Raw genomic sequence first — 27,971 nt, 5'->3', positions numbered from 1 at the left:
ATTATTGCAATGTCCTCTATATGGGGCTGCTCTTGAAGAACATCTGGAAGCTCCAACTGATCCAGAATACAATATTACATGCAGCCAGTTATGGGCAGTGCATCTCAATGTATTTGTGTTATACCACTGCTCTGCAAGCAGCGCCATATCCAAATATACTTCTGGGTGCAATTCAAAGCGCTGGTTGTCACACATAAAACCCTTCTTAGCATGATGCTGGCTTATTTTCAGCACCACCTCTCGCAGCTGATTCCTCCCAACCCATTAGGTCTGGCAAGGAGATGCATGCTGCGGGTCCCATTAATTCAGGGGTCTTCAAACTTGGCCCTTTTATGACTTGTAGACTTCAACTCCCAGAATTCCTCAGCCAGCATGCCTGGCTGAGGAATTCTGGGAATTGAAGTCCACAAATCATAAAAGGGCCTAGTTTGAAGACCCCTGTATTAATTAAAGGATGTCATTATTACTGAACCTTCAAAGGGGAGGTGGGATTTTTTTTTTAACCCATTGAGATTAGACTGGCCCTGAATTAGCTGGATTTACAAAATTAACCCAAAGAATCAGGCAGGTGGATAAGGAGGTAGTTGGAACCTGTTTTCTAGATAGGGTTTTTACTTTGTTGGTCAGTATAAATTTTGTACATTGGTTGGTTTTTGTTTGCTGCTTTATATATTTCATATATCTTATTGTCACGCAGAGTCATTGTATCAAGATGGGCATCTATATACATTGAATGAAAAGAAAGAAAGAAAGAAAGAAAGAAAGAAAGAAAGAAAGAAAGAAAGAAAGAAAGAAAGAAAGAAAGAAAGACACCTCCAGCGTTTGTCTCTTAAAATTCATGATACAGTTGTGTACTAGTCTTTGCAGGTTTGCCCTGGAAAGATGCAATATGCAAAAAGTAATTATCCCACCCTCTTCAAATAAGCATTTGAGTGATTGCAGCATGCCTGTAATGGGATACCATCTTCTTTGAAATCATGCATAGAAGTGGAGGTTTTAATCAGGGAGGCACTCACGAAAAGATACTTGATTGCATTAATGATTAATGATATTAAAATATATGAACAGAAGTACCTTATGAGTAGCCCTGCCTAGCCAAGAACATATACCGTATGATATCAAAGTAATTCTAGACAAGATAACTCTTGTAGAATGATATTATATCTGCTTTAACATCTTATTTTCTTGTAACCGATTTCTATAAAGTTATTGGTGGCAATATCGTTAATTTGTGTTTTGGCACACTGCAATTAGAATAGCATGCAACTGGCCATGAATGGCTCATGCCATACAATTTTACACAGCAGCAAAGTATAGGTTTACATTCCCAAATCCATCTTCACCTCAGAAATATCCAGGACTGAATGCCAAAGAATTAACAAACTTTTTTTTTATTTCTACAGCTAGCATGTGTAATGCAAAAATTAAACATGACATCTAGCCAATAGTGTTCCTGAGCACCTTGAAAGTGCCCCACAGGGTTTGAAATAACATATATTACTCTCTAATATTGCTCTCCTTCACAATAAGCAATGCTAAGTTTATACTTTGAGGATGCCCAGTCTATCCCAAATGTTTTGGAATGTACTCACAACAGAAGCAGATATCTAAAACATTTCAGGATACCAGATTGTCTATTCAGAGTTTAACAGAATAACAGAGTTGGAAGGAACCTTGATGGTCTTCTACTCTAAATCCTTGCTCAGGCAGGAAATATACATATGGGTTTATACGTATGGGTTTATTCATGTCTATTACAGGTTCCAAAAGTACTTCAGCATTTAAACCCTTCTAAAGGCAAATTTTGAGCTACAAGAGTTGAAATATATATTGAAAACAAGTAAAATTATCTCCTGTTCTCTAATAGCTGAGTAGGAAAGTGCTAGGAATTGATCCTCGTTCTCTTTCCTCCTGTACTGAGCCAGTAACATTGCCTAGGCCAGGGGTAGGCAACCTCGGCTCTTTTATGACTCATGGACTTCAACTCCCAGAATTCCTGAGCCAGCTGGCTCAGGAATTCTGGGAGTTGAAGTCCATGAGTCATAAAAGAGCCAAGGTTGCCTACCCCTGGCCTAGGAAGAGAGAGGGAATCCACACATACTCCATATCCATACAACAATGGTGAAAGGAGAACTTGTTCAAAGCACGTGTCTCATCATTCTTTTGGAATAAATCATTAAAATACTAGTACAGCATTAACAGGTGTGTGTCTTTGTAATTAAGAGTACAAATTAGGGTTGCACATAATCTTGCCGTATTCACTTCCACTAACCGAGTCAGTTGAATACATCTAAGCTTTCTTTCTTGTAGTCATCAGTCTAATTTAAAAATATTTTATTAAGTTTCTGTGGTTCACGTTTATGATAAGAGACAGAGATTAGTAATCAAGAAGCAGTGGACTACAACTTCCATCAAACCCAGCCAGAACACATCTAATTAGGGAAGACTAATGGAGCTTGATATTCTTTGATACCAATAAAGGAGAATATTTGTAGCTCAGGGTTGAAATGAGGGTTTCATGGTACATTCTGAGCTTCCTGGTTTTCTTGCAGATGTTTCATTACCCAAACTAGGTAACATCATCGCTGTCACTATCTGCTAGTCACTGTCATTATCTTCTAAAGTGTTGGCAATTCCCTCCAGCTTGGTGTTGTCTGCAAATCTGAGGAGTTCTCTCTCTATTCCCTCATCTAAATCATTTATGATGTTGAAGAGCACTGGGCCCAAGAAAGAACCGTCAGATACCCCACTGCATGCTTCCCTCTAGGTAGATTTAGTTCCACTGAGAACTACATAATAAGTGTGGTCATATAGGAAATAACGAACTCAATTACAGCCCCCAATTTGCCAAAAAAAGGCACTGCTAGCATTAATTATAGTTCTGTTAGGTGATAAAACTTGCTCACAGCTTGTAAACTACAAGTAGTGACAGAATGTAATTTATACCAGACAAATGGATGATCAGACCATTTCAAATCATTTAGACACTTGGCAAAATGCCCCCACAGAAGCAGATGCTATTTTATTGCAATCCTTATGCATACTCATAGAAAAGCCGCTAAAATTCATGCTATTGTACTATTTTGTATTTCTTTTCCATATTTTCATGGTAGAAAGAAGATAGGGTGAGAAGGGAAAAAATGGAGGTTAGAGAAGACAATTTTCTTGCATTCATATCCCACTTTTTGAAATGAAACATCTTACAAAGCAACATATAAAAATAGCAGGGGTAGATACAAACATGTACTCATTGCCTTCGGGAATAGATGTTTCTCTTTTAAAACTCAAATTACGTTCTACCTTGCAGACAGATCTCTTCTTACCTTGCTTTCAGAATTTCATTGACTTTTTGTTCCAGTTCTGTCCTCCTCAAGCGTTCTTTTTCTAACTCCTGTTTAAGTGTTTCAGCGTTGGTTTCTTCTCTGAGCTTTCTTAGCTCCTCCTCTGTTAAAAAGGGGAGAAAAATAATTCAGGTATTATGTTTTCGTTATAGACTTACTTTCGAAGGTTTTGTGCCACTCCAAACTATCAGATACTAGGCAGCTTACAATTCTCCCATGAGTAGTTAAAAGTTTTTGTTTTTATAAAAATCACAATATATCTTAACAAAATATATCACACAATCAGGAATCCTCACCTGTGGATCTTCAACATTCTGGCATAAGTTCCTTTGCGACTATTGAAGATAGTCATTGAAAGAGCCTTGGTGGAGCAGTGGGCTAATGCCTCCTTAAGTAACACCAGCTGCCTGCAATTAGTGCAGGTTCGAGTCCCACCAGGCTCAAGGTTGACTCAGCCTTCCATCCTTCCGAGGTAGGTAAAATGAGGACTCAGATTGTTGGGGGCAATAAGCTGACTTTGTAATAATGCCGCTTGGGGGGGGGGGCGAAAGCCCTAATAAGCAGGCATATACATAGAATGAAGGCTATTAAGCACATTGATTTGTGCTTTAGATTGTAAGCCGCCCTGAGTCTTCGGAGAAGGGCGGGATATAAATGGGATTTTTTTTTTGAAAAAAAGGTCCTATGTAAGAGCCAAACCCCTGCTCTTTCAACTAATAGGGATAGAATCGTCCTTTACATGAATCATTGATTTAAAAATGAATACTGTCACACAATGCATTCAGGAAAAGGGTGAAACTCTGGACTTCACAACTCTATTATTAGGCATCTATATCAGGAGAACAAAATTATTGTTTGTCATACAGACAACATTGCTTTGCATGCATTGCTACATAATCTATATCACCTACCCATATTCTGCAGCAATTCCAGTACATGGATTACAACATGAGTAAAACTGCACCCAGGTTGTCATTTTAACAACAGAACCAATTCTTGGGTGATTCTTGTTATCTTAAGGAAACCCACAGTTCAGGGTTAAATTACTTGCTTTGCTTCTAGAAGGATTAGTCTCTGCCCTCTTAAAAAAATGAATGAATCAATGAATGAAGAAGTAACAGGAAGTGGATCTATGTAATATTCTGGATTATCGTTGCCAATCACAATAGTCAATGTTGCGTGAGAGGTATTAAAAACTCCATTCATAGGGAGACCGAAGCAAATGCTGAAACTATGCATCAGGTCAGAGACACTAGTACTGTTAAACTATTATATCCAATTCTTAATGGTGGCTCCCTATTTTACAACAGAGGGTAAAAAATACTGTGATCTGAATGAAACAGATAACTTGAAGTTCCATGAATAGGAATACAGCTCTTACACTCCTAAAACTTGGTTAACACTGAAGACACTACACATAACATCAATAAGCTAATTCACTCTATTCAGCTTTTAACTGCTGGCTGGCTGTATGCAGAAGTCAAAGTAGCAATTATTTTTGTGCCAAATGGCACCAACTATTGTTCTTTTAACCTGGGTTGCCAGCCTTAAAACCTGGGAAAATGTCATTACCATCATGCAATATTTAGGCATTTACCAAATTTGAAAGGCCACCTCACCTACGGCAATATGAATATTGTTCCACAGGACTGGTGCTATAACAGAGAAGGCTCCCTCTGGGAGTCTCATCAAATAAAAATTGTTTAAGGAATGGGATCATGAGTGTGCCAATTCTGTTGGATCATACAGGATGGGTGGACACTATGGAAGACAGATAGTCCCCCAGATATTCAGGCCCTTGTAATATTAATATTAAAGAAAAGACTCCAGGCAGAATGGTTTATCCCAGTATCACAGATTAGGAATATGATACATTTTATGTAAGATATGCAGATGATACCACTCTAATGGCAGAAAGTGAAGAGGAACTAACGAGCCTCTTGTTACGAGTGAAGAAGGAGAGTGCAAAAGTTGGGTTGAAACTAAACATTAAGAAAACCAAGATGATGGCATCCGGCCCTCTCAATTCCTGTCAAATAGATGGGGAAGAAATGGAGGTAGTGACAGATTTTATTTTCCTGGGCTCCAAGGTCACCGCAGACGGGGACTGCAGCCAAGAAAGTAAAAGACACTTGCTCCTGGGGAGGAAAGCCATGGCAAATCTAGACAGCACACTAAAAAGCAGAGATATCACCCTGCCAATAAAACTGCGTATAGTCACGGCTATGGTCTTCCCAGTTGCAATGTATGGCTGTGAAAGTTGGACCATAAGAAAGGCTGAGCACCAAAGAATTGAAGCCTTTGAACTATGGTGCTGGAAAAGACTCCTAAGAGTCCCTTAGATTGCAAGGCGATCAAACCGGTCAGTCCTAGAGGAGATCAACCCTGACTGCTCTTTAGAAGGCCAGATCCTGAAGTTGAAACTCAAATACTTTGGCCACCTAATGAGAAGGAAGGACTCACTGAAGAAGAACCTAATGCTGGCAAGAAAAGCAGGGGACGACAGAGAATGAGGTAGCTGGATGGAGTCACTGAAGCAGTAGGTGTGAGTTTCAATGGACTCCAGAAGATGGTAGAGGACAGGAAGACCTGGAGGAACATTGTCCATGGAGTCGTGATGGGTTGGACACGACTTCGCAACTAACAACAACAACAACACATTTTATGTGCAATTGATAACTTCTGATTTCATAAGAAAACAATAGCTAATATTAGATCAAGAAAGCCTGACCTAGAGCTAACAATAAAGGATACATCTATAGGATGTATTCCAGAATTATTGGGTTTACACTAGCAAGTGGAACAGATAAATAAAATCTATTTAAAAAACACAATTGCAGTGCATAAACAACTCTAATGTCTTTTATTTCCTTCTCTCTATATAAAAAAATGTTGCTTGCCCAGAGTTTCAAATGACAGTATGGCATCAGAATAAAGATCTTAGAACTAATACACGCCTGGGATGATTCAGAAATAGCCTGAACTGGTTTTTGCCATTTACCACCTGCGTTTATAAGCTTAGTAGCTGAGCAAACAATTCTAAAAAGGTCATTAAAAGAACATGAAGGCAAAGGGCAAATATATAAAGTGTTCTAACACTGGACATAGCGAAGCATATTTTTGAAAAATGGACCTATAAATTAATAGTGTCAACAGAGACAACTTTATCTTTGGAGGAATTGGGTCTAAAAGATGTTATGGAAAGGGAACAAATTTTACCTGCCAGAGTTGAGACTGAGTTGAAAGTGGATTTATAAATGGCTACAAGAATGACATGGAAAAAGATGTTATACTGGACATACAAAAGAAACTGACTGATGTCTTAATGATTAAAACAGGTATGAAAACCAGAAACTAAGACCATCACATGGATAGTTTGCCTATATTTGATTTAAAAAAGAGACTTATTAAAGTTCTGAATAATCTCATGAGAACAGTCAGAGAAAAAAATGAAAAGAAATCAAGTACTATGACTTAGGCGTGAGCTTAAATGGACTCCAGAAGATGGTAGAGGACAGGAAAGCCTGGAGGAACGTTGTCCATAGGGTCGCGATGGGTCGGACAGGACTTTGCAACTAACAACAACCCTATGACATTTGAATGGATTAAGATTATTAGAAGTAAAAGTAAGGAAAATAAAGTTGGTTTGTTGCTCTTCTCTCCACTCTTTCCAGAGTCTCAACATCTTTTTTATATTGTGGTGACCAGAACTGGATGCAGTATTCCAAGTGCGGTCTTACTAAGGCTAAAGGTTCAATAGATGTTGTTACCAGTGGCAATACTTAATGGACTTTTGCTGATCAGGACTGAAATGATGAGAATTTAAGGGTTTTTTTCTAGCTATAGATGGAGTATGGGAGAAAAAGATCATTTGTTATATTTTAAATTGCTAAAAAAAAATTAGACTTCTGAAAGTCTAAAGGATGAAAGTTGGAAGTCATTACTTTTGTTTTTCTTCATTATATTCCTATTTTTAATTTCCTTTTTATTTCTCCCAAAGAAACACTTGGCATAGTGTGATGGGTGGCACTTAAATATAATAAATTAATACATAAAATTTATTATTTCCTTTTCTATTTTTGGCACCCTTCACTCTTTCCTTCTATTCTTTTACCCTTCTTCCAATTTGCATTACTTTTTACTACTGGTATTGCAATTATATTATTCAAGGTAGGGAGGGAGTGAGGGAGAGAGGGAAGGGAGGGAGGGAGGGAGGGAGGGAGGGAGGGAGGGAGGAAGGAAGGAAGGAAGGAAGGAAGGAAGGAAGGAAGGAAGGAAGGAAGGAAGGAAGGAAGGAAGGAAGGAAGGAAGGAATCTAGCAGGACTTCCAAGGAAGAGACGAGTTTTATTTACCACTTGCTGTACAAATTTTTGGTTAGGCCATGCTGGATAAAAACATAATACTTCATGTTTAGTTTCTAGAAAATGATCGAACAAATTCAAATATTTTGCTAACGAACTGTTTATTAGCCTCAAGCAGAAGGGCACAGTAGAGTACTATAATTATAACAGCATCCTAGCTCTGTAGCAGAACTCTAGTTGGTGAGGTGCCAGGCATTAAGAGAGCCAAAGAGGTAATGTAGGTCAGCAAAGCCAGACCACTCTATTTGAGAAGATTAGCTGTCAACTGATCCATTGAAAGTGGCCTCAGCAGAAATGAAATAAAATAATAAAATAAAATAAAATAAAATAAAATAATAAAATAAAATAAAATAAAATAAAATAAAATAAAATAAAATAAAATAAAATAAAATAAAATAATAAATAAAATAAAATAATAAAATAAAATAAAATAAAATAAAAATAAAATAAAATAAAATAAAATAATAAAATAAAATAATAAAATAAAATAATAAAATAAAATAAAATAATAAAATAAAATAAAATAAAATAAAATAAAATAAAATAAAATAAAATAAAATAAAATAAAATAAAATGAAATAAACCATCCAGGATTCAATTTGAACATAGCGTATAGGACAGGGAACATTAAGAATTGCATGAGCCGGCTTAGAGAGGAAATATAGATGAGATGTGTCAATGACTAGGACAGGGGTAGGCAACCTCAGCTCTTTTATGACTCATGGACCTCCCAGAATTCCTGAACCAACTTGGCTGGCTCAGGAATTCTGGGAGTTGAAGTCCATGAGTCATAAAAGAGCCAAGGTTGCCTACCCCTGGACTAGGAGATAGACAATTCTCAAAGAACATGTGATTTGTTTACTCTTATTGCACATAACTGGGGAACTAAAAGGGGAATTGGCAGATTGGCAGATTGTTTGATTTGAGTTCCCATGCTGAATTTTCTTTACTACAGAGTTCAACATTCCACACAGGTGTCCTACGTTTGCTTAATTATTTTTCATTCCACCAACATTCTTGTAACAGCTTATTAATTACAAAGAACACCCATAAGCACATATCCAAGGCAGGAGACGTATTCCATTATGGATAAATGGTTATCCAATCTTTTCTTGAAAACCTCAAGCAAGGGAGCACCCATAATTCCAGGAAGCAAGCTGTTCCATTGTAACTGTTCTCAGCATCAGGAAATCTCTCTTTAGTTCCAGATTAGATAGCTCTTTAATAATCTTCCACCCATTAGATTTTGTCCCACTCTTCATTTAATTTAATCACAATCTTCATTTAACTTAATTTTTCAGTCTTGAGGCTGCCCAATTCCACAACTCTAGTAGCTTACAATTAAAGAAAATTAAAAAGAAACATATATCAAAAAATGTAAAAGAAGCAAATAAAAGCTATAGATATATTAAGTTCAGTGTGGAAAGAACTTCAACAACTTTGGGGGATAAATAACACCTCCTACAACATGGAGTTCGATCATAATGGGGTTCAAGGTTGACTCAGCCTTCCATCCTTCCAAGGTCAGTAATCTGAGGACCCAGATTGTTGGGGGAAATATGCTGACATTGTAAACCACTCAGAGAGTGCTGTAAAGTGAGTCTAAGTGCTACTGTTATTAGTATTGTTATTGCTATTGGGTTTTTGTTTTATACTTCTGCCTCCCAAGGAATACAGTGCAATGTATCAACAGGACAATAAAAGTCTTTTCAATAAACTGTTTCTGCGGCCAAGCAAAACAAGAATACAGCAATTAAAATTAAATTTATTTTTAAAAGGCAGTTGAAAAGAGTAATCCTAGAGAAGCTGTCATCCTGCAAATGGCTGGGTGAACAAACACATCTTCACTTGTCATTTAAAATAAGGCAGCGTGAGAGCTAGTCACACATCCTTCACAATCTAGCCATCTAAAAACCAACTAAGGTTTCTGAAGAGTGTTTGGAGAAACTTTTCAGTATGAGGCTATTCATTCAATTTATATCAAGGTAGATATTACCAAGCATCTTGAATGCATCTGTTTTCCCCCAGACGGCCCAATCTTTTCCTCTTATACACAGAACACTAATGTATATGTGTAATGGAATGTACAAGTGACCTTGGGCATCCTAGGCACCGCTGCCTAGGAAACAATTAGACAAGAGAGACAGGAGACTCCAGAGGCTTAACTATCGGAGAAAGAAACTTTGGTCGAACTCCCTATAAGACAGGGGTGTCAAACTGCCGGCCTGTGGGCCAGATGCATCATGAAGAAACCACGCCCACCCCATTGCCGGCAATGGGGGAAAAGTTCCGATATGTCGCGCGACGTCACGTGACGTAGCGAGTTTGACATGTCTGCTATAAGAGATCAAGTGGTTAAAAGTAATAGAGGGAAATCTGTATCTTCAGACTTACAAGTTTAATAGAAATAGAATGTAGGGTTAGGAGGAGTTCTGGAGGTCTTGTAGTCCAACAATCGGAATAACAGAATAACAAAATTGGAGGGGACCTTGGAGGTCTTCTAGTCCAACCCCCTGCTCAGGCAGGAATCCATATACCATTTCAGACAAACACCTCCAGTGTTGGAGCATTCACAACCTCCGGAGGCAAGTTGTTCCACTGATTAATTGTTTTAACTGTCAGGGAATTTCTTCTTAGTTCTAGGTTGCTTCTCTCCTTGATGAGTTTCCATCCATTGCCTCCTGTCCTGCCTTCAGATGCTTTGGAGAATTAGCTGATTCCCTCTTCTTTGTGGTAACCTCTTTGATATTGGAACCCAGTTATCATGTCACCCATAGTCCTGCTTTTCATCAAACTAGACATACCCAATTCCAGCAACCATTCTTTATAAGTTTTAGTCTCCAGTCCCCTAATCATCTTTGTTGCTCTTCCCTGCACTCTTTCTAGAGTGTCAACATCCTTTTTACATCATGGCGACCAAAACCAGATGTAGTATTCCAAGTGTGGTCTTATCAAGGCATTAAAAATTGGTATTAAAACTTCAGGTGATCTTGATTCTATCCCTCTGTTAATGCAACCTAGGACTGCATTGGCTTTTCTGACAGTTGCAGCACACTGCTGGCTCCCTCTCTCAGTTACTACTGTTAAGCCAAGTAACACCTATTCTATAGTTAGTGTTTGGTCTTCCTGCCTAAGCACAAGATCTTATCTTTCTCATCACTGAACTGTATCTTGTTGGATAGGGACCAATCCTCAAGTCTATCAAGATCCTTCTGAACCTTGAGTATATCTTCCTAAGTGTTAGCAATGTAGCATTAGTATTCATGGTTTAGGTTTCCTGTCTGAACTACCTCAAAGGGCTGATGTATTATCCCTTCTTCACAACAAACAGGCAGATAAAGGATTGCTGCTGGATTTTTAATCAGATAAATTTTGGAGATCTGGGTATACTGTAGATATTACCTTCAGTGATACAATGAAATCAAACATATCAATCCTGCTGTTCCTTTTATTTAGCAAACTTGCACACTTTTCATTTTTTTCACAGGGTTTTTCCTTACCAGATCAAGTGTATCTTGAACAAAATAGTTAAACAAACTAATGCTGTATCCCATAAATTTCCAGTTTCCACAATAATTACTTAGATGCCATTCCTTGTTTACTTGTACATTCGAACCAGAGATTTATGGTGTCTGGGAGAATGTTTTTGGCTTCAAAAGGTTTTTACTTAATTCAGCTACAATTTGCCTAGCTATCCAAAATGCTATAACAATATAGCATCTCCTTGCACTATTTGTCTTGCAACCAAATTTGTAACGACTATGGTTCTTTTCTGCTCTTTAATGCTTATATCTTAATTTTATACTGTACATAATTAAGAGTATACTTGAAAATATATCAAATGCATGAATTCATTGTGTGCATCAAGTCCAATAAATCTGATAAACAGAAATGAAATGCACATACAATTTAAACAAAGCCAGACTAGCCTTATGCTCCAACACTTGAACCACCAAACTAAAACCCTTACTAATCCTAAAAGAACTGTGTAAATAACAGAATCTAAAAAGTGGGCTTGTTTTATTATCATAATCCAATTCATTCACCACAGGGAGGGTTTTCTCAGGGTGCCACCGGTAAGAGATTGCCGGCGGACGACACCCAGGGATAGGGCCTTCTCAGTGGGGGCGCCTGCCCTTTGGAACCAGCTGCCAGTGGAGCTTAGGACTGCCCCCGACCTCCATTCATTCCGCCGGGACCTGAAGACCTGGCTCTTCGAGCTCTCTGGCCCAGGCTGAGAATTTTAATTTTAATTTTAACTGGGGTTTTATTTGTTCAGGGACGGATATAATTTTTTAATTGTTTTTAACTTTTGTATTTTTGTTTTTAATCACCCTGTAAACCGCCCTGAGTCCTTCGGGAAAGGGCGGTATATAAATGTAATAAAATAAAATAAATAAAATAAATATTCAATCATTAACATATTCTGAATTTATACTGAATGGAAAGCAAACTAGATTGGAGGTTATTGTGTGCTATATACTTCTAACTAAACAAAGAAATCTTTCCTGAGTCATTGCTGAAAACTTCTTTCTAATTAGGACTTCAAATTATAAAAATATACCTTTGCCAGAATGACAGGATCATGTCAATAAAAAACATAATATCAGCTAATAATGAGGATATATATATATATATATATATATATATATATATATATATATATATATATATATATATATATATACATACAATACCAAGTACCCAAACTAAATGTCTTTGTACTTACGGAGAAAGTGCTTTTCCAGCAAGGCAATTTCCAAGTGGCCTTTGATCTCGTTTAATCTGTCAGACTCTGTTCTGTTATAATCGGGAACTCCTGTAGCCATGATGACAGCCCCAGGAACAGCCTATGGAGGGAAAGAGGGGGTGCATGAGAAAAGAGAAAATATGCTGGCAGCTCAGAATCCAATCTCTGAAGGACAAGAAGCAAGAACATCCACACAACCCCCTCAGACACACACTCCAAAATGAAAATATAAAACGGTAGATAAGCTACGGTTATTTTTATTTACTAGTTTATTTGGGCTAAACCAAGAGCTGGGCAGAACCACAAACCTTTGTACAGCATTAGGCTGCTGAAATGAATCAATGGAAGCTTATGAAAGAAACCATATCTCTCACGGCGTGTCTCACATCACTGCGCTTGCTCAGACCTCCAGAGCAAATGCTTTGATTTCTGCAGCACAAACCGTCATTATCTAAAATCCCTCTGATTGGCTAGAAGCCTGCTCCAAATAAGGATCCTTCCAAGTCAATTATGGGTCACGGTTTCAAAAGGACCATTTGAACAATTATGAAGCCTGTAAACTGGATATGCTCCACTCAGGATAAATCCTTTCTCATGCATATTCAAGTACAGTTTGCAGCACAGAGTAAGAAAGAAGAAAGGGGAGCAGAAAGGGTGAGGAGGGGGGAAAAAAACTTGCAACGTTTAAAATTGCCACAACTGTAATATCCTTGAGATATTATTGTCTTTATTTATTGATTAGCCCTTGGGCCATATCCAAGTGCAAAGTTCCATAGACGAATTATTACTAAAATTTGATAAAAGCAATTTAAAATAGAATTGGATAAAATACAATTTAAAATGAAATTGGAATAAAATAAATTGGGGATCAAATACAGTCTAAAATGAAATTGGAATAGAATACATTAATTTAAGATACAGATAAAAGGTGATAAAATTATATATCGGTGTCACCCCTGCAATCTACCCCAATCAGTCCCACATATGCAGATATCAACTGGGCCATTTTACTTAAGAACTGTGCTGTGTTAAATGTTATTTTCAGATTCTGGCCGGACATAAGGTAAGTTGTTTTGATATGGGGATCCCAATGGGTCATTCGTTTGGTATATAGACTGAGGTACCTGTCTCTCTCCCTCTTATATAGGCAACAATCAGATAGGATGTGAGTCAGGTCTTCTACCTCTGGCACTCTGCAAATGCAAAGATGTTCACTGTAGTGTATAGAATGGAATCTCCCATATCTAACCATTGTGTCGAACTGTTCGAATCTCGTTCGCGTAAATATGTCCCTTAGATGTTTTGGCAGTTGTAACTTCAAATAGCTGTCTATTTGAAAAGTACCTCTGTATTTTTTTTTAATCCCATTTATATCCCGCCCTTCTCTGAAGACTCAGGGCGGCTTACAATTTAAAGCACAAATCAATGTGCTTAGCAATAGCCTTCATTCTATGTATATGCCTACTTATTAGGGCTTTTGCGCCCCCCCCCAAGCAGCATTATTACAAAGTCAACTTATTGCCCCCAACAATCTGGGTCCTCATTTTACAACAATCTGGGTAAATCTCATTTTACAACAATCTGGGTCCTCATTTTATGGAAGGCTGAGTCAACCTTGAGCCTGGTGGGATGCGAACCTGCACTAATTGCAGGCAGCTGGTGTTACTTAAGGAGGCATTAGCCCACTGCTCCACCAAGGCTCAGTCATTTCAAGTTATCCACCTTACTAAGGATAGCTATCTTTAAAATATTAACTTTTTTAAAAATGGAGAGAGAGAATAGGACAGATAATGCAGGATTGCAAAGATCAGGACAGATTTGTATTCTCATATAAACTTGGGTATATTAATAAAAATAAATTATCGGTGGGTGGATGTGTGCATTAATTGCCAAGCTACACAGGTGATCCTTGAATTGCTACTGAAATTGAGCCTGGCAACTATGGTTGTACGTTGTGATTTTCATAAAGCCTGATTCTGTTACCTTTTTGTGGCTGTCATTAAGTGAATGTGGTGGTCATTAAGTGACCCACTGTTTGCTAATGGGCAGGGGTTTTTTGCAGGAAACCAGAAATAAAGACTGCTTTCTGGCAAAACTGTCATAAATCATGGCCACATGACCTTGGGGTGCTGCAAACACCTATAAATGTGACCCCATTGCCAAGCACCCAAAATGTGGTAATGTGACTGCAAGAGGGGTGATGTTGTAACTTTGAAGCCAGGTTTCAAGTAGCTTTTTTTTGGGGGGGGGGTTCCATCAAAACTTTGAATGACCATTAAGAGATTGGTCATAAATTGGGGAGTACTGTATAAACTTAAAGAAAGGAAGAGATGCAAATGAATAAGAAGGTGAGTGAGTGCTAAAACATCTTGTAAGAATAGATGCCTATGCATGAAAAAGATCAAGAAGAAGTTAATAGTCGAGATCACAACTGTCACTCTATTAATATTATAGATTATTTCTTCTAAAGCTGCATCTTAGAACATGTTGTGTACGGATTATGGGAGCTGACAGTAGTTATGCCTGGTGGGAAAAATAAATATAGACAATAAAGTTTGCTTTAGAACATATCCGTGTATTATAATGAAGATAAAAATTGTATAACTTGAAGGTAAATATATTGCCATTGATAATTATAGTTTTCCTCTTCTGAGAAAATGGTACCGTAGCAAGAGATGTACAAAAATGAAGAATAAGTCAGTATTTGCTCAGCACTGGAAAAATAAAGAAATGCCATTTGAAGAAGAGATAATCAAGAAAATACTGGACTGTGAAGAAATGGATAGACTTACAGTGAAGAGTAAAGAAAAAGAAGATACAGAATATTTTCAAATATGGGACGTATTTTATCAATGGCTGGAGAAACGAGGTAGAGATTAGGAATTTAATGTGTATTATTAAATAAAACAAATGAACCTAGACAACACATTGTCTACCAAGCACTATGAATTGTAATAAATTGCTAACAAAGAATTAAAGGGATTTAATTTAATTTAATTCTTTGTTAGCAATCTAAAATTTATACAAATATGAGTTGTCACTGTTGTGACTACTGCCTGTCGATGGCCTTCGGTTAGGCTGAAACAGGAAATAAAGATTTGTCCCATGTTTGGGGCCTAGCAAGGTAATCTAAATAGTTAACAAGCATCTAACATATAGCATCTGCCAAAAAAGCCAACACAGTGCTAGGCTGCATTAACAGAGGGATAGAATCAAGATCAAGTGAAGTACTAATACCACTTTACAATGCTTTGGTAAGGCCACACCTGGAATACTGCATCCAGTTTTGGTCACCACGATGTAAAAAAGATGTCGAGACTCTAGAAAGGGTACAGAGAAGAGCAACCAAGATGATTAGGGGGCTGGAGGCTAAAACATATAGGGAACGGTTGCTGGAATTGGGTATGTGTAGTTTAATGAAGAGAAGGGTCAGGGGTGACATGATAGCAGTGTTCCAATATCTCAGGGGGTGCTACAAAGAAGAGGGAGCCAAGCTATTCTCCAAAGCACCTGAAAGCAGGACAAGAAGCAACGGATGGAAACTAGTCAAGGAGAGAAGCAACCTACAACTAAGGAGAAACTTCCTGACAGTTAGAACAATTAACCAGTGGAACAACCTGCCTCCAGAGGTGGTGAATGCTCCAACACTGGAGGTTTTTAAGAGACTGGACAGCCATTTGCCTGAAATGGTATAAGGTTTCCTGCCTGACCAGGGGGTTGGACTAGATGACCTCCAAGGTCCCTTCCAACTTTATTATTATTATTATTATTATTATTATTATTATTATTATTATTATTATTATTATTATTATTTGTGTATATATGTGTGTGTGTGTGTATATATATGTGTATATATATATATATATATATATATATATATATATATATATATATATATATATATATATATATATATATGTTTCAAATGTTAACTATTTAGATTACCTTGCTAGGCCCCAAACATGGGGCAAATCTTTATTTCCTGTTTTCAGCCTATCTTGAAGGCCATCAAACAGGCAGTAGTCACACCGGACAATTCATATATTTGTGTAAATTACTAACAAAGAATTAAAGGGAAACTGAGATGCATTTCTGACTCCTTAGTCGTCCTCAGTCAGCTATACCCTTCTGAGATTCGAACCTGGGCTGATTGCATACAAGGCAGTGTTATTTGCCTCTAAGCCACAAGGTCCCTCTCGCTCTGTTAGCTTTTTTCTGCAAGGGAAGATATGTTTCAAATGTTAACTATTTAGATTACCTTGCTAGGCCCCAAACATGGGGCAAATCTTTATTTCCTGTTTTCAGCCTATCTTGAAGGCCATCAAACAGGCAGTAGTCACACCGGACAATTCATATATTTGTGTAAATTACTAACAAAGAATTAAAGGGAAACTGAGATGCATTTCTGACTCCTTAGTCGTCCTCAGTCAGCTATACCCTTCTGAGATTCGAACCTGGGCTGATGCATCTCAGTTTCCCTTTAATTCTTTGTTAGTAATTTACACAAATATATGAATTGTCCGGTGTGACTACTGCCTGTTTGATGGCCTTCAAGATAGGCTGAAAACAGGAAATAAAGATTTGCCCCATGTTTGGGGCCTAGCAAGGTAATCTAAATAGTTAACATTTGAAACATATCTTCCCTTGCAGAAAAAAGCTAACAGAGTGAGAGGGACCTTGTGGCTTAGAGGCAAATAACACTGCCTTGTATGCAATCAGCCCAGGTTCGAATCTCAGAAGGGTATAGCTGACTGAGGACGACTAAGGAGTCAGAAATGCATCTCAGTTTCCCTTTAATTCTTTGTTAGTAATTTACACAAATATATGAATTGTCCGGTGTGACTACTGCCTGTTTGATGGCCTTCCAGATAGGCTGAAAACAGGAAATAAAGATTTGCCCCATGTTTGGGGCCTAGCAAGGTAATCTAAATAGTTAACATTTGAAACATATCTTCCCTTGCAGAAAAAAGCTAACAGAGCGAGAGGGACCTTGTGGCTTAGAGGCAAATAACACCGCCTTGTATGCAATCAGCCCAGGTTCGAATCTCAGAAGGGTATAGCTGACTGAGGACGACTAAGGAGTCAGAAATGCATCTCAGTTTCCCTTTAATTCTTTGTTAGTAATTTACACAAATATATGAATTGTCCGGTGTGACTACTGCCTGTTTGATGGCCTTCAAGATAGGCTGAAAACAGGAAATAAAGATTTGCCCCATGTTTGGGGCCTACCAAGGTAATCTAAATAGTTAACATTTGAAACATATCTTCCCTTGCAGAAAAAAGCTAACAGAGCGAGAGGGACCTTGTGGCTTAGAGGCAAATAACACTGCCTTGTATGCAATCAGCCCAGGTTCGAATCTCAGAAGGGTATAGCTGACTGAGGACGACTAAGGAGTCAGAAATGCATCTCAGTTTCCCTTTAATTCTTTGTTAGTAATTTACACAAATATATGAATTGTCCGGTGTGACTACTGCCTGTTTGATGGCCTTCAAGATAGGCTGAAAACAGGAAATAAAGATTTGCCCCATGTTTGGGGCCTAGCAAGGTAATCTAAATAGTTAACATTTGAAACATATCTTCCCTTGCAGAAAAAAGCTAACAGAGCGAGAGGGACCTTGTGGCTTAGAGGCAAATAACACTGCCTTGTATGCAATCAGCCCAGGTTCGAATCTCAGAAGGGTATAGCTGACTGAGGACGACTAAGGAGTCAGAAATGCATCTCAGTTTCCCTTTAATTCTTTGTTAGTAATTTACACAAATATATGAATTGTCCGGTGTGAATATGAATATGAATATGAAATATACTTTGATTAAGAACTCTGTGGGCAAGAATGCATTTTTCCCACTTTTTAAAGCTATAATATATACACAAAACTGAAAGTAAAACTGAAAAAAATGTGTTAAATAGTAAAATCCTTATTTGCAACGTCTTTCATTTTCATAGAGAATAGCACATTTAAATACAGTGAAGCTCATTATCTCAGATGCAATGCAGACATACAATGCAGACATACAGAGCTTTCTATTTTATAGTCAGATATTTTCTGTCAATGAACTCAATATACATATATCTAGAAATTAATTTTCTGCATGCACCCCCCTCCTCCAACATTTTAGGAATGTGAATTCCTATGCAGTCCTTTTATTTGTCTCTGCATGTTAAAAAAGGAAATCAAAATAACTCCTGTTTTTGTCTTTTTCTTGTTTTCTGGAAGATTAGCTATGCAGTCATCTGTGGAAAATAACATCAGTGACCGACCTAACAGTAAATAGGCAGGTAGGCTAGTGTCACTTTGAAAGGCTAAAATTGCACTCCATTATCTGCTTCAATGCTTTACTGTGTTCTGAGAAATGGTGATACTTCAAAAATAGCCACTGGGAATCACAAGTATTTCTGCTATTGAAATCAGGGTTTAAAGTATGCAGATTGAGGAATTATCAAGTAATCCTGAAACAATATAACAGAATTTAGTTCCATGTAACTGGTTATAGAGGGACGCGGTGGCTCAGTAGTTTAGGACACTGAGCTTGTCGATCAGAAGATCGGCAGTTTGGCGGGTCGAATCCCGAGTGCCGCGTAGCAGAGTGAGCATCTGTTATTCGTCCCAGCTTCTGCCAACCTAGCAGTTCGAAAGCACAGAAAAATGCAATAGAAAAATAGGGACCACTATGGTGGGAAGGTAACAGCGTTCTGGGAGCCTTTGGCGTCTAGTCATGCTGGCCACATGACCACGGAGACGTCCTCGGACAAGCGTTGGCTCTTCGGTTTTGAAACGGAGATGAGCACCGGCCCCTAGAGTTGGAAATGACTAGCACGCATGTGCGGGGAAACCTTTACCTTTAACTGGTAATAGGGACACAGTGGCTCAGTGGGTTAGGACGCTGAGCTTGTCGATCAGAAGGTCGGCAGTTTGGCGGGTCGAATCCCAAGTGCCGCGTAACAGAGTGAGTGCCTGTTACTCGTCCCAGCTTCTGCCAACCTAGCAGTTCGAAAGCACGTAATAATGCAAGTAGAAAAATAGGGACCACTACAGTGGGAAGGTAACAGCATTCCATGCGGCTTTGGCATCTAGTCATGCCGGCCACATGACCACGGAGACGTCCTCGGACAAGCAATGGCTCTTCGGCTTTGAAACGGAGATGAGCACCGGCCCCTAGAGTTGGAAACGACTAGCACGCATGTGCGGGGGAACCTTTACCTTTTAACAAAGAGAAGAGAGGGTCAACTTATTCTCCAAAGCACCTGAGGGCAGGACAAGAAGTAATGGGCGAAAGCTTGTTAAAAAGAGATTAGACCTAGAACTAAGGAGAAATTTCCTGGTAGTGAGGAAAATCAATGGAACACCTTGCCTCCAGGAGTTGTGGGTACTCCCATTGATGGAGGTTTTCAAGAACAGTCTGCATAACGATTTGTCCAAGATCATATAAGGTCCACTGCCTTGAGCAGGGGTTCAACTAGAAGACTTCCAAGGTCTCTTCCAGCCCTGTGAGTCTATGAAAATCTATTCCACCCACTCCATCCTTGCTTTACCCACTATGTCCCTTGGACACCCAATAAATCATAAATATAACTTCACTTTGACCTTTAAATGTCTTTCAAGATAATTTCTAACTGAAACATTAAAGGTTCTGTAACTGTTTTAGTGGAGGGATCTCTTGTCCGTGCACACCAGGAACTCTTCCTCTGTTGCATTTCCTATGGCCATAAAAACACAAATATTTCACATAGTTTGGGGGTGGGGGTGTTGGCTTGGACCTGCCCTGACAGAGGGCACTATTACTATATTATTTATGTTGTGTTTTGTTTGTTTTTAATGCATTGCATGTGGTTTCTTGTACACTGCTCAAAGCCAGTGTGAACTGGAATGGAACAGAAATTTTAATAGTGTCATGAATAAATAATTGAAAAAAAATGTCAGCTTCAAGATGTAGATCAGCTCAATAAATCCACATTAAGACTAAAATGGAACAGAATCATCCAAGTCTGACTGTGTTTTACGTTTTCCCTTTATTGTACTCATGTGAATTAGGCGGACATATGCCTAAAATGCTTACAAATACTTTCATTGTTTCATCTTCATTGTTTAAGCTTAAGCAATATGTTTGCTTGTTGCCTTGGTAAGGGATCTCCCCTCTCTTTAAGGGTCTACACTTTATTCTCTACTTTTCTCATTATTCTCTACGCTTACATAGCTGTAAGGCCTAAGCAACCACACTCACGCGTAGAGTTCAGGCTTACTACTTTGTCATATTCTGCCTACTATAAAGGGATCTCCTCAGACTGGCAGCCTTAGCCTGAGAACAGACAGATAAGGCGCTATGAAGCTTAAGGCGGCGCGGGGGGGGGTGTCCATTCTGAATCTCTTGTGGCTCTGCAAGGACTCAAAACTAATTTCCTTTCCTGGCTAAGTGTTTCCCAACAACAGCTCGAATCAGAAGTTGATAGGGCTGAATAGCACATAGGATTAAAGACAGAAAATATTCTTCTGAGCATGCCAGGATGCACATGGAGCCCCTGTACAAACACTGTGAACATGTCTTTGCTTAAACCGTAGAGGATGACTGCACAATCCCAGGAAAAGCTGCTTTAAGGAACTGCCTGCAAGTGCTAAGTTAATACTCTGACGTGTTCCCAAATGCCCTTTTATCCCTGAAGTCCAAGTGACGTACTGCTATAGAAGTTAACATTGTAACTCTGCCACTTTTTTTTTTATAAATTTCAATAAATTTCAATCTTTTTTCTGATTGGGATGCTTTTTTTAAGCACTTCATGTGCCATAAGGCAGAAAAGAATTATTTCAGCAATTAATATTCTACCCTACAGTTAAAAATTGTCAGAGAGGGAATTGTGCAACACATAGTTTTAAGAGACAGAGGAACAATTAAATCCAGCAGCACCAACATTAATTAAAATTAAGCTTCAGCAAAAGGTTGGAAAGCTTCTATTTCCAACAAGCCTCTATTCTATAATTGGTGCAAGAAACCCTTTTCTCCAGTCACATCCACCCACCATTATTATGCAATGATTCTCAACAGTCAGGTGGAAAAATGGGGGAGTTTGAAAAACTGCAAGAGAAGCTGTAGCCAGCTTACTAGCATGCAGATATGGCAACAAAAGCAATATTCCTTGAAATACTCAGGGCTTTTTTTGTCATAGAACGCTCAGAACGGAGTTCCGGCACCTTTTTTGGATGGAACCTTGTAGGGTAGGCAAGACAGGTTGTATGACATGTGTGAGTTCCGGCACCTTTTTCTTTTACAAAAAAAGCACTGGGAATACTTATATATATTTCTTCATACGGCACATACAAACTTTGTATAACACCTACCTCAGAGACTCAGGGGCCATTAAAATAACAATACCCACACAAACAAAACTCCCCAAAACAACAAATTGCCAAATTATAACAGTTAACCTGAATCCCCCATCAACACCGGATTTATGGAACCATCTTCCGGTCGAGCTCCGGATGGCGCCCGATCTCCGCTCCTTCCGGCGCGATCTTAAAACCCATCTCTTTAAACAAGCTGGCCTGGCCTGATGGGACGGGGTGGGATTTTTATAAATGAACTTCAATTTTTAATCTGTATTAATTTATTATGGGCATTGTTTAATCACGTTTTAATAATTTTTAATTTTTGTATCTAGTTTTTATGTATTGCCCTGTTCACCGCCCTGAGTCCTCCGGGAGAAGGGCGGTATATAAATTAAATAAATAAATAAATAAATAAATAAATAAATAAATAAATAAATAAATAAATAAATAAATAAATAAACACTAGATTTTTAATGGAATATGCCATTTTAACAATCTTAAGAAAGGCTAGCTGGATTGAGGTCACTACAGGACACTGCTCCAGGGCAGACCCTTATTAAGAAGGAGTGCTTTCAGACCCCTCAATTCGCACAGGGTGGGACCGTTACGTTCTTGAGATAAGTGCAGAGAATAAGAGAGCTGGTTCTGGAGATACACAGAGGCTGAATCACATAGAGTTAAAAGTTAAGAACAGATCTGATTATACCAGAAATGTAAAAAAATGCTTCTGAGACGCAATGGTTAAGATGCTGGAGTGAGACAAAGAAGACCCACATTCAATTAGATGTCTGGAAGCTCACGTGATGACCCTTGAGCCAGTCACTAATTCAGCTGAACCTTTTTCAAGGAATTGTTATTGTAGGAGAAAATCAGAAAAAAAAGTAATACAGCACCTAAACCCCTCCTGGATGAATGGTGGGATACAAATATAATAAACAAATAAAATATTGACTGTGTGTATTCAGTGCTTTGAGTCTATTATGTGAGTTGTCTGGTTTTGGCTTAATCCATTAAATAAACTCAGCCACTGTGTTGGTAAACCAACCCTGGTTTATGAGATATGGTGAAACGTGAACCTAGTCAGCTGTGGCTTATTCAATGAAATTTAGGGAGCTCTGTGAACATAAGTCATTTAAAGAAAAAAAAATTACTCAGGATTTTCAACTAATCTCAGGGCTACCAAATAAAACGAAATATGAACTTAAGAATTAAAACACATACAAAATAATCAGAAAGAAGTAAAATGTTTTTAGGTTTGTGAGAGAACCAGCAACAGGGAAAACAAACTTAACAATACTAGCCTTGGGAATGCTTTGCTTTGATGAACCTTCCAATTCACATTTCAAGGTCACATCATAGGAGGCAATATAAGAGCTCATCTATCCACTTTCTTTTCATGACATGGCACAGAGCAAGTTATTTTTAACTGAGGAGTTTGGAACAAGCAAGTCCACTACACTTTAGAACAGCCACTAGAGAGATCTCATTACTTTCACTGTGCTTTGAATGTAAACCTTGATCGTATTAGTACAAATTAGCCGCCTTTGGCTGTTCCAGGTTTAAAGTCCACATTAGTTCAAATAAAATAAAAGATATTAAGTTTTGACTAAATTGTTATTTGTATATATTTGTTCTGTACCAGCCTGCTACCGGCCCTGCAGAAAAGGCAACCCCTTTATAAACGGCAAGAGGCTGGAATGACGTCTGCCAAATTTATTACTACAAAAAACAAACAAGACACGTACCAAGATACAGGAGCTTTGAAACACTATCTGAGTGGTTGCTTTCAGCAAACCAGCCCTCCCCAAACATTCCCTTTATAAAGAGTTCAGGGCGTGGCCTCTCTCTGCCTCCTTCCGAGAAGCCCAACAACCTTCCTCTGTTTACTCCTACTTGACTGTCTCCTGCGTCGGGCATCCTTGAACAGGGCCAGCTGTGGGTCATCTTCATCCACACTGTCAGGCTCACACAGCTGGGTCTCCATGGTGACCAAGTGGGAGGGGCCTGCCTGAGGGCTATCATCAGCAAGATCTTCAACCCCCTCAGCAAGGTCTTCAAGACCCCCCTCCTCCTCTGATTCGTCCGACCCAACTGCCGAACCCACAGGCTGACCCTGAATCACAACAATATTCTTCTTCAAACTTGAATTTAGAAAAAAAAATCATGTTTAGTTCTAATCTCTCTGACAAAGAAGCTCTTCTCTCAAGGTCCAATACAGACTCTCAATATAGATTCATATCTCAGAAAGATGAGAAGAACCGTAGTCACGTGTCTTTACATTTGCATTTTTGCCTTTCAAGGAATCTCCAGATTCAATCAGTGTACCGGTAGCAAGAAAGTTAAATATGCCATTGTCCTCCTAACAACTTTTTGCATCATATTCCAAGTTCTTTACAATTATATTTAGATATAAATGAATATACTGTATTACTGCATGCATACTGTATGCATGCCTAATTTTTTAGTTTGGTTTGTTTATTCATTTATTTGTGAAATTTATAAAACCACCTCACTTACAATTAGTGAGTACATCAATAATAATTAAAAAAACCAAATTAAATCAAAAGATAAATTCATACCCAGTCTGAGTGTATTATACCCCTCTGTAAGAAAATCTCCAGATATACTGAAATATAATTCCCAATAATATCAACTAATATTGGATGGGCAATGAATTAATGAATTCTTAAGGAAAACAAAATATAGCTAAGCTTAATGTCTAGATGGGGACCAACAAGAAAAACTAAACTAGGAAATATAATTTTAGTTTAACTGATGCAAGGATTTGATTTTATGGCCTCAGGGTGGGTGCACAAAGAGCCATAGGATTTTGGTGGTTTCCATTTTTATAGGCGAAAAGGGAAAATATTCTGCTCCTGAAATATATCTCATAGTTCCAGTGAAAAGATTCATCACTGTTGTTCTTCGTAGCACTAAAAGGAAGCCATCTGAAATAGACCAGGAAAACTTTTATCCATCAATTCCAAAGCACTTGTATTACACCCAGCTATCCTGAGAACTAAAGGAATAATGGAAAGAATATTTAATAATCCCCTTCTTCCCCCCCCAAAAAAGAATGCTGATGAAAGGTGACAAGGCAAAAATCCTCCCTCCATCTTTGCTTTCCATGCTATAGGCCAGGCATATCAAACTGCCGGCCCGCAGGCCAGACACGTCATGCTGAAACCGCGCCCACGCCTTTGCCAGCAATGGGGGAAAGGTCGCGATACGTCGCGCGATGTCACGTGATGTGACAAGTTCCACATGTCTGCTACAGGCCTAGTAAGGTTTTTAATGTGTGTATTTCTTCTGCCACAGGTTTTCCTTCCATTCAGATTGTTCAGGCTCGTTTCTTCAAAATAAGCAACAACAATAAAACATGCAAGCATCTTGAAAACTTACAGTGTCTCTCAGTTCATCGTAGCCTGATGTACGAGGTATTTTCATAGGGATTTCATCTCCACATTCAGTATCTGAAGCATTGGGAGACTCTGCTAAGTCCGGGAATTCATCTCTCTTATGTCCTCTGAACCTTATTTTGTCCAGCCTCTTTAGCATGTTCAGCACTGCACCTTTCTGCTTTATCTTAACATGACGGTTGGAGTCCCTGAAGAACACAAAGGGAAGGAGAAGAAAGCATTAGATTATTCTCAGGACATGTAATTAACATAGGTTCTGTACTACATCAATAGCACAACTCTTGGCCGTGCTCAAGAATATCCAAAGCAATCTTACAGTCTAGAGCAGACATGTCAAACTCGTAACTTCATGTGACGTCGTGCAACATATCGCGACTTTTTCTCCATTGCTGGCAATGGGGTGGGCACGGTTTCGGCATGATGCATCTGGCCCGCGGGCCGGCAGTTTGACATGCCTCGTCTAGAGTGACCTCAGTAAAAACAATGAGAAAAATAACAAGAAAAAATTACCACTTTCTCTTCCCATTTGGACTCAAAGAAGAAAGGTCTTCAAAATTATTCTAAAAGCAAGAAAGGAAGGGGTCAAAAATATTTCAAGGGATGTTATGTCGCGATTGGGGTCACAAGTGACAAGGCTTGTTTTCTGCTCCATACAGTCCTCGCTTCATGTGAGGAGAACACCCTGTGAAAGGATTCTACCGAACACTTAAAAAGATAGGCAGATTTATTTTGGATTTGTGTGAGTAACTCAAGAGTCATATATTTCAGATTAGAAACCATATAAATTGAAAGAACAAATAAAGTGACCCTCACCTGTGATATAAGAAATATTGTAATTATACAGTATGTCTTACTACTAAATCCTTGATAATAAAAAAGCCACCATACTTCAGAAACCATGTTTTTTAAAAAATAATTTGAATTCACATTTTATTTTACCCAATAACTTTCTATAAAAAGATAATACTTTTTGCGCATGAAAGTATCAGACTGCATTCAGATCCAGTCATATTTGCCCAGGTACACTAAATCAAAGGGATATATTAGATTAGCTACTTACATTGATTTCAATAATTCAGTACTAAATAAATCAGTATCAAATCCATGTTCCCTTCCACCAGACACATAATGAAAAAGATTGTTGGGTCAAAGTGTGTGCATTTTATCCAATTAAATATACATTCCACCAAGACAAAATTTTAGTTGACTTAATACAGCAGTTCCCAAACTTTTCTATACCTTGCACCCCTAGAACACTTCTGATATATTCTTGCACCCCTTACAAAAGTTCAAAGTAACGGCAACAAATTATGGATATACACTATAATTTTGAAAACCAAGTTTTCACACCGCCTAGAACACAGGTCTGCAACCTGCGGCTCCGGAGCCGCATGCGGCTCTTTCAGCCGTCTCCTGCGGCTCCCAGTCCTCTGCCATGTGCAGTCCCCCCCCAAAAAAAGTGGGACTAAAAAAGTTCAACCAATCAATTCAAATATGCAGGGTAGGTGCATATCTCGCCTTGGCTCCACTCTTCAGTCAAACTCTGTTCTGCGCATGCACGCATGTACGCGCATGTGCACACATTTTTTGCGGCTCCCAGTTTTTCCTTTTTTGAGGGAACCAGTTCCGAGTGGCTCTTTCAATGTTTCAGGTTGCTGACCCCTGGCCTAGAATATTGTCTCACACCCCCAGTTGGGAACCCCTGACTTAATAGAATATGAATATATATCATTCATTATAAAGTTCTGGAAATGTATTGTTTCTAAATGTATGAGCTAAGAAATCAAACCTACTTAGGCAAACTTATCCTTAGCCCCAGCACGGTACAGAGATTAAAGTATTAGTATTGCTAATATTATTAATAGAAGCAGTATTAATAAGCTAGTATCACTGCAAAATTAAAGAATATGCCAAAGAAAAATGTAACTATTACTGTCTTATTAATTTACACAAAAGTGCCAAAAAGGGCCAACAGAGAAAAAAATAGCCCAGATATGTTCATTTACCATTTTTTTCAGATTTATATGCAACAACTTTGGCTTATTGGCATTCCAATAAGATTAAAATAAATTCACAAATATATACCTCACAAATGAAAAGAAATGAGCATAAACCTATCCAGGATCAAAGATGAAATCCTACTGGAATCCATAGGCTTCCATATTGACAGCTACACATCTTGCTGGGATTGAAGTTAAACCTGTTTCTCCCTATTCCAAGACTTATAGTCATGGGAACAAAAGCTTAAATGCATCTGTTATTTGGAGATAACAGCACCATAAGCATATTGATGACACCTCACATGCCCTATAAGGTTACTTTTTCATTGGCTTTGTGTGGATATTAGGATAGAGGAGAGAGTCCACAAAAGAGAAACCACAGACTCAACCATTCGTACCCCCCACTGCCATCATTTGTAACAATCTGCTCAGGAAGGAGAGCCACAGTAAAAGTGTCCTCCATTGACAATCCTTGCAAACGATCCAGAAAGAACTCATAGGCTATAACAGTGATGGCGAACCTTTTAGAGACCGAGTGCCCAAACTGCAACCCAAACCCCACTTATTTATCATCGGGTGCCGGATGAGTGTGGCACACTGGGTGGGCGTGGCTGGCATGGGCATGGCCTACTGGGTGGGCGTGGCCAGCTCAACATCACTCATGTCAGGGGCACTTGTGCAGAGCTGGGCAGGACTGGGGTGGATCTGAGGGAGGATGGGACCAGGGCGAGCGCTGGGTCATGGTCCAATGGAGGAGCTTTACTGATATTAAAGGGGATGG

At 38.6% G+C, this 27,971-nt stretch overlaps 1 protein-coding gene across 1 annotated transcript in view; it reads right to left on the bottom strand.

Moving 5' to 3' along the window:
- GRAMD4 (GRAM domain containing 4) overlaps window positions 1-27,971 on the bottom strand; it is a 93,093-nt gene that overhangs the window by 27,671 nt on the left and 37,451 nt on the right. Inside the window, exons 2-4 of the mRNA XM_083365739.1 lie at window positions 25,174-25,378; window positions 12,433-12,553; window positions 3,324-3,444 (exon numbers count right to left, since the gene is read on the bottom strand). Coding sequence (XP_083221865.1) covers window positions 3,324-3,444; window positions 12,433-12,553; window positions 25,174-25,378 — 447 coding nt within the window. The remainder of the gene's footprint in view (window positions 1-3,323; window positions 3,445-12,432; window positions 12,554-25,173; window positions 25,379-27,971) is intronic.

This window comes from Vipera ursinii (genome assembly GCF_947247035.1).
Source record: "Vipera ursinii genome assembly, chromosome: 6".
Classification (NCBI taxonomy): domain Eukaryota; kingdom Metazoa; phylum Chordata; class Lepidosauria; order Squamata; family Viperidae; genus Vipera; species Vipera ursinii.
Note: the sequence above shows the minus strand (reverse complement) of the source record. Positions and strands in the feature narration are given on the sequence as shown.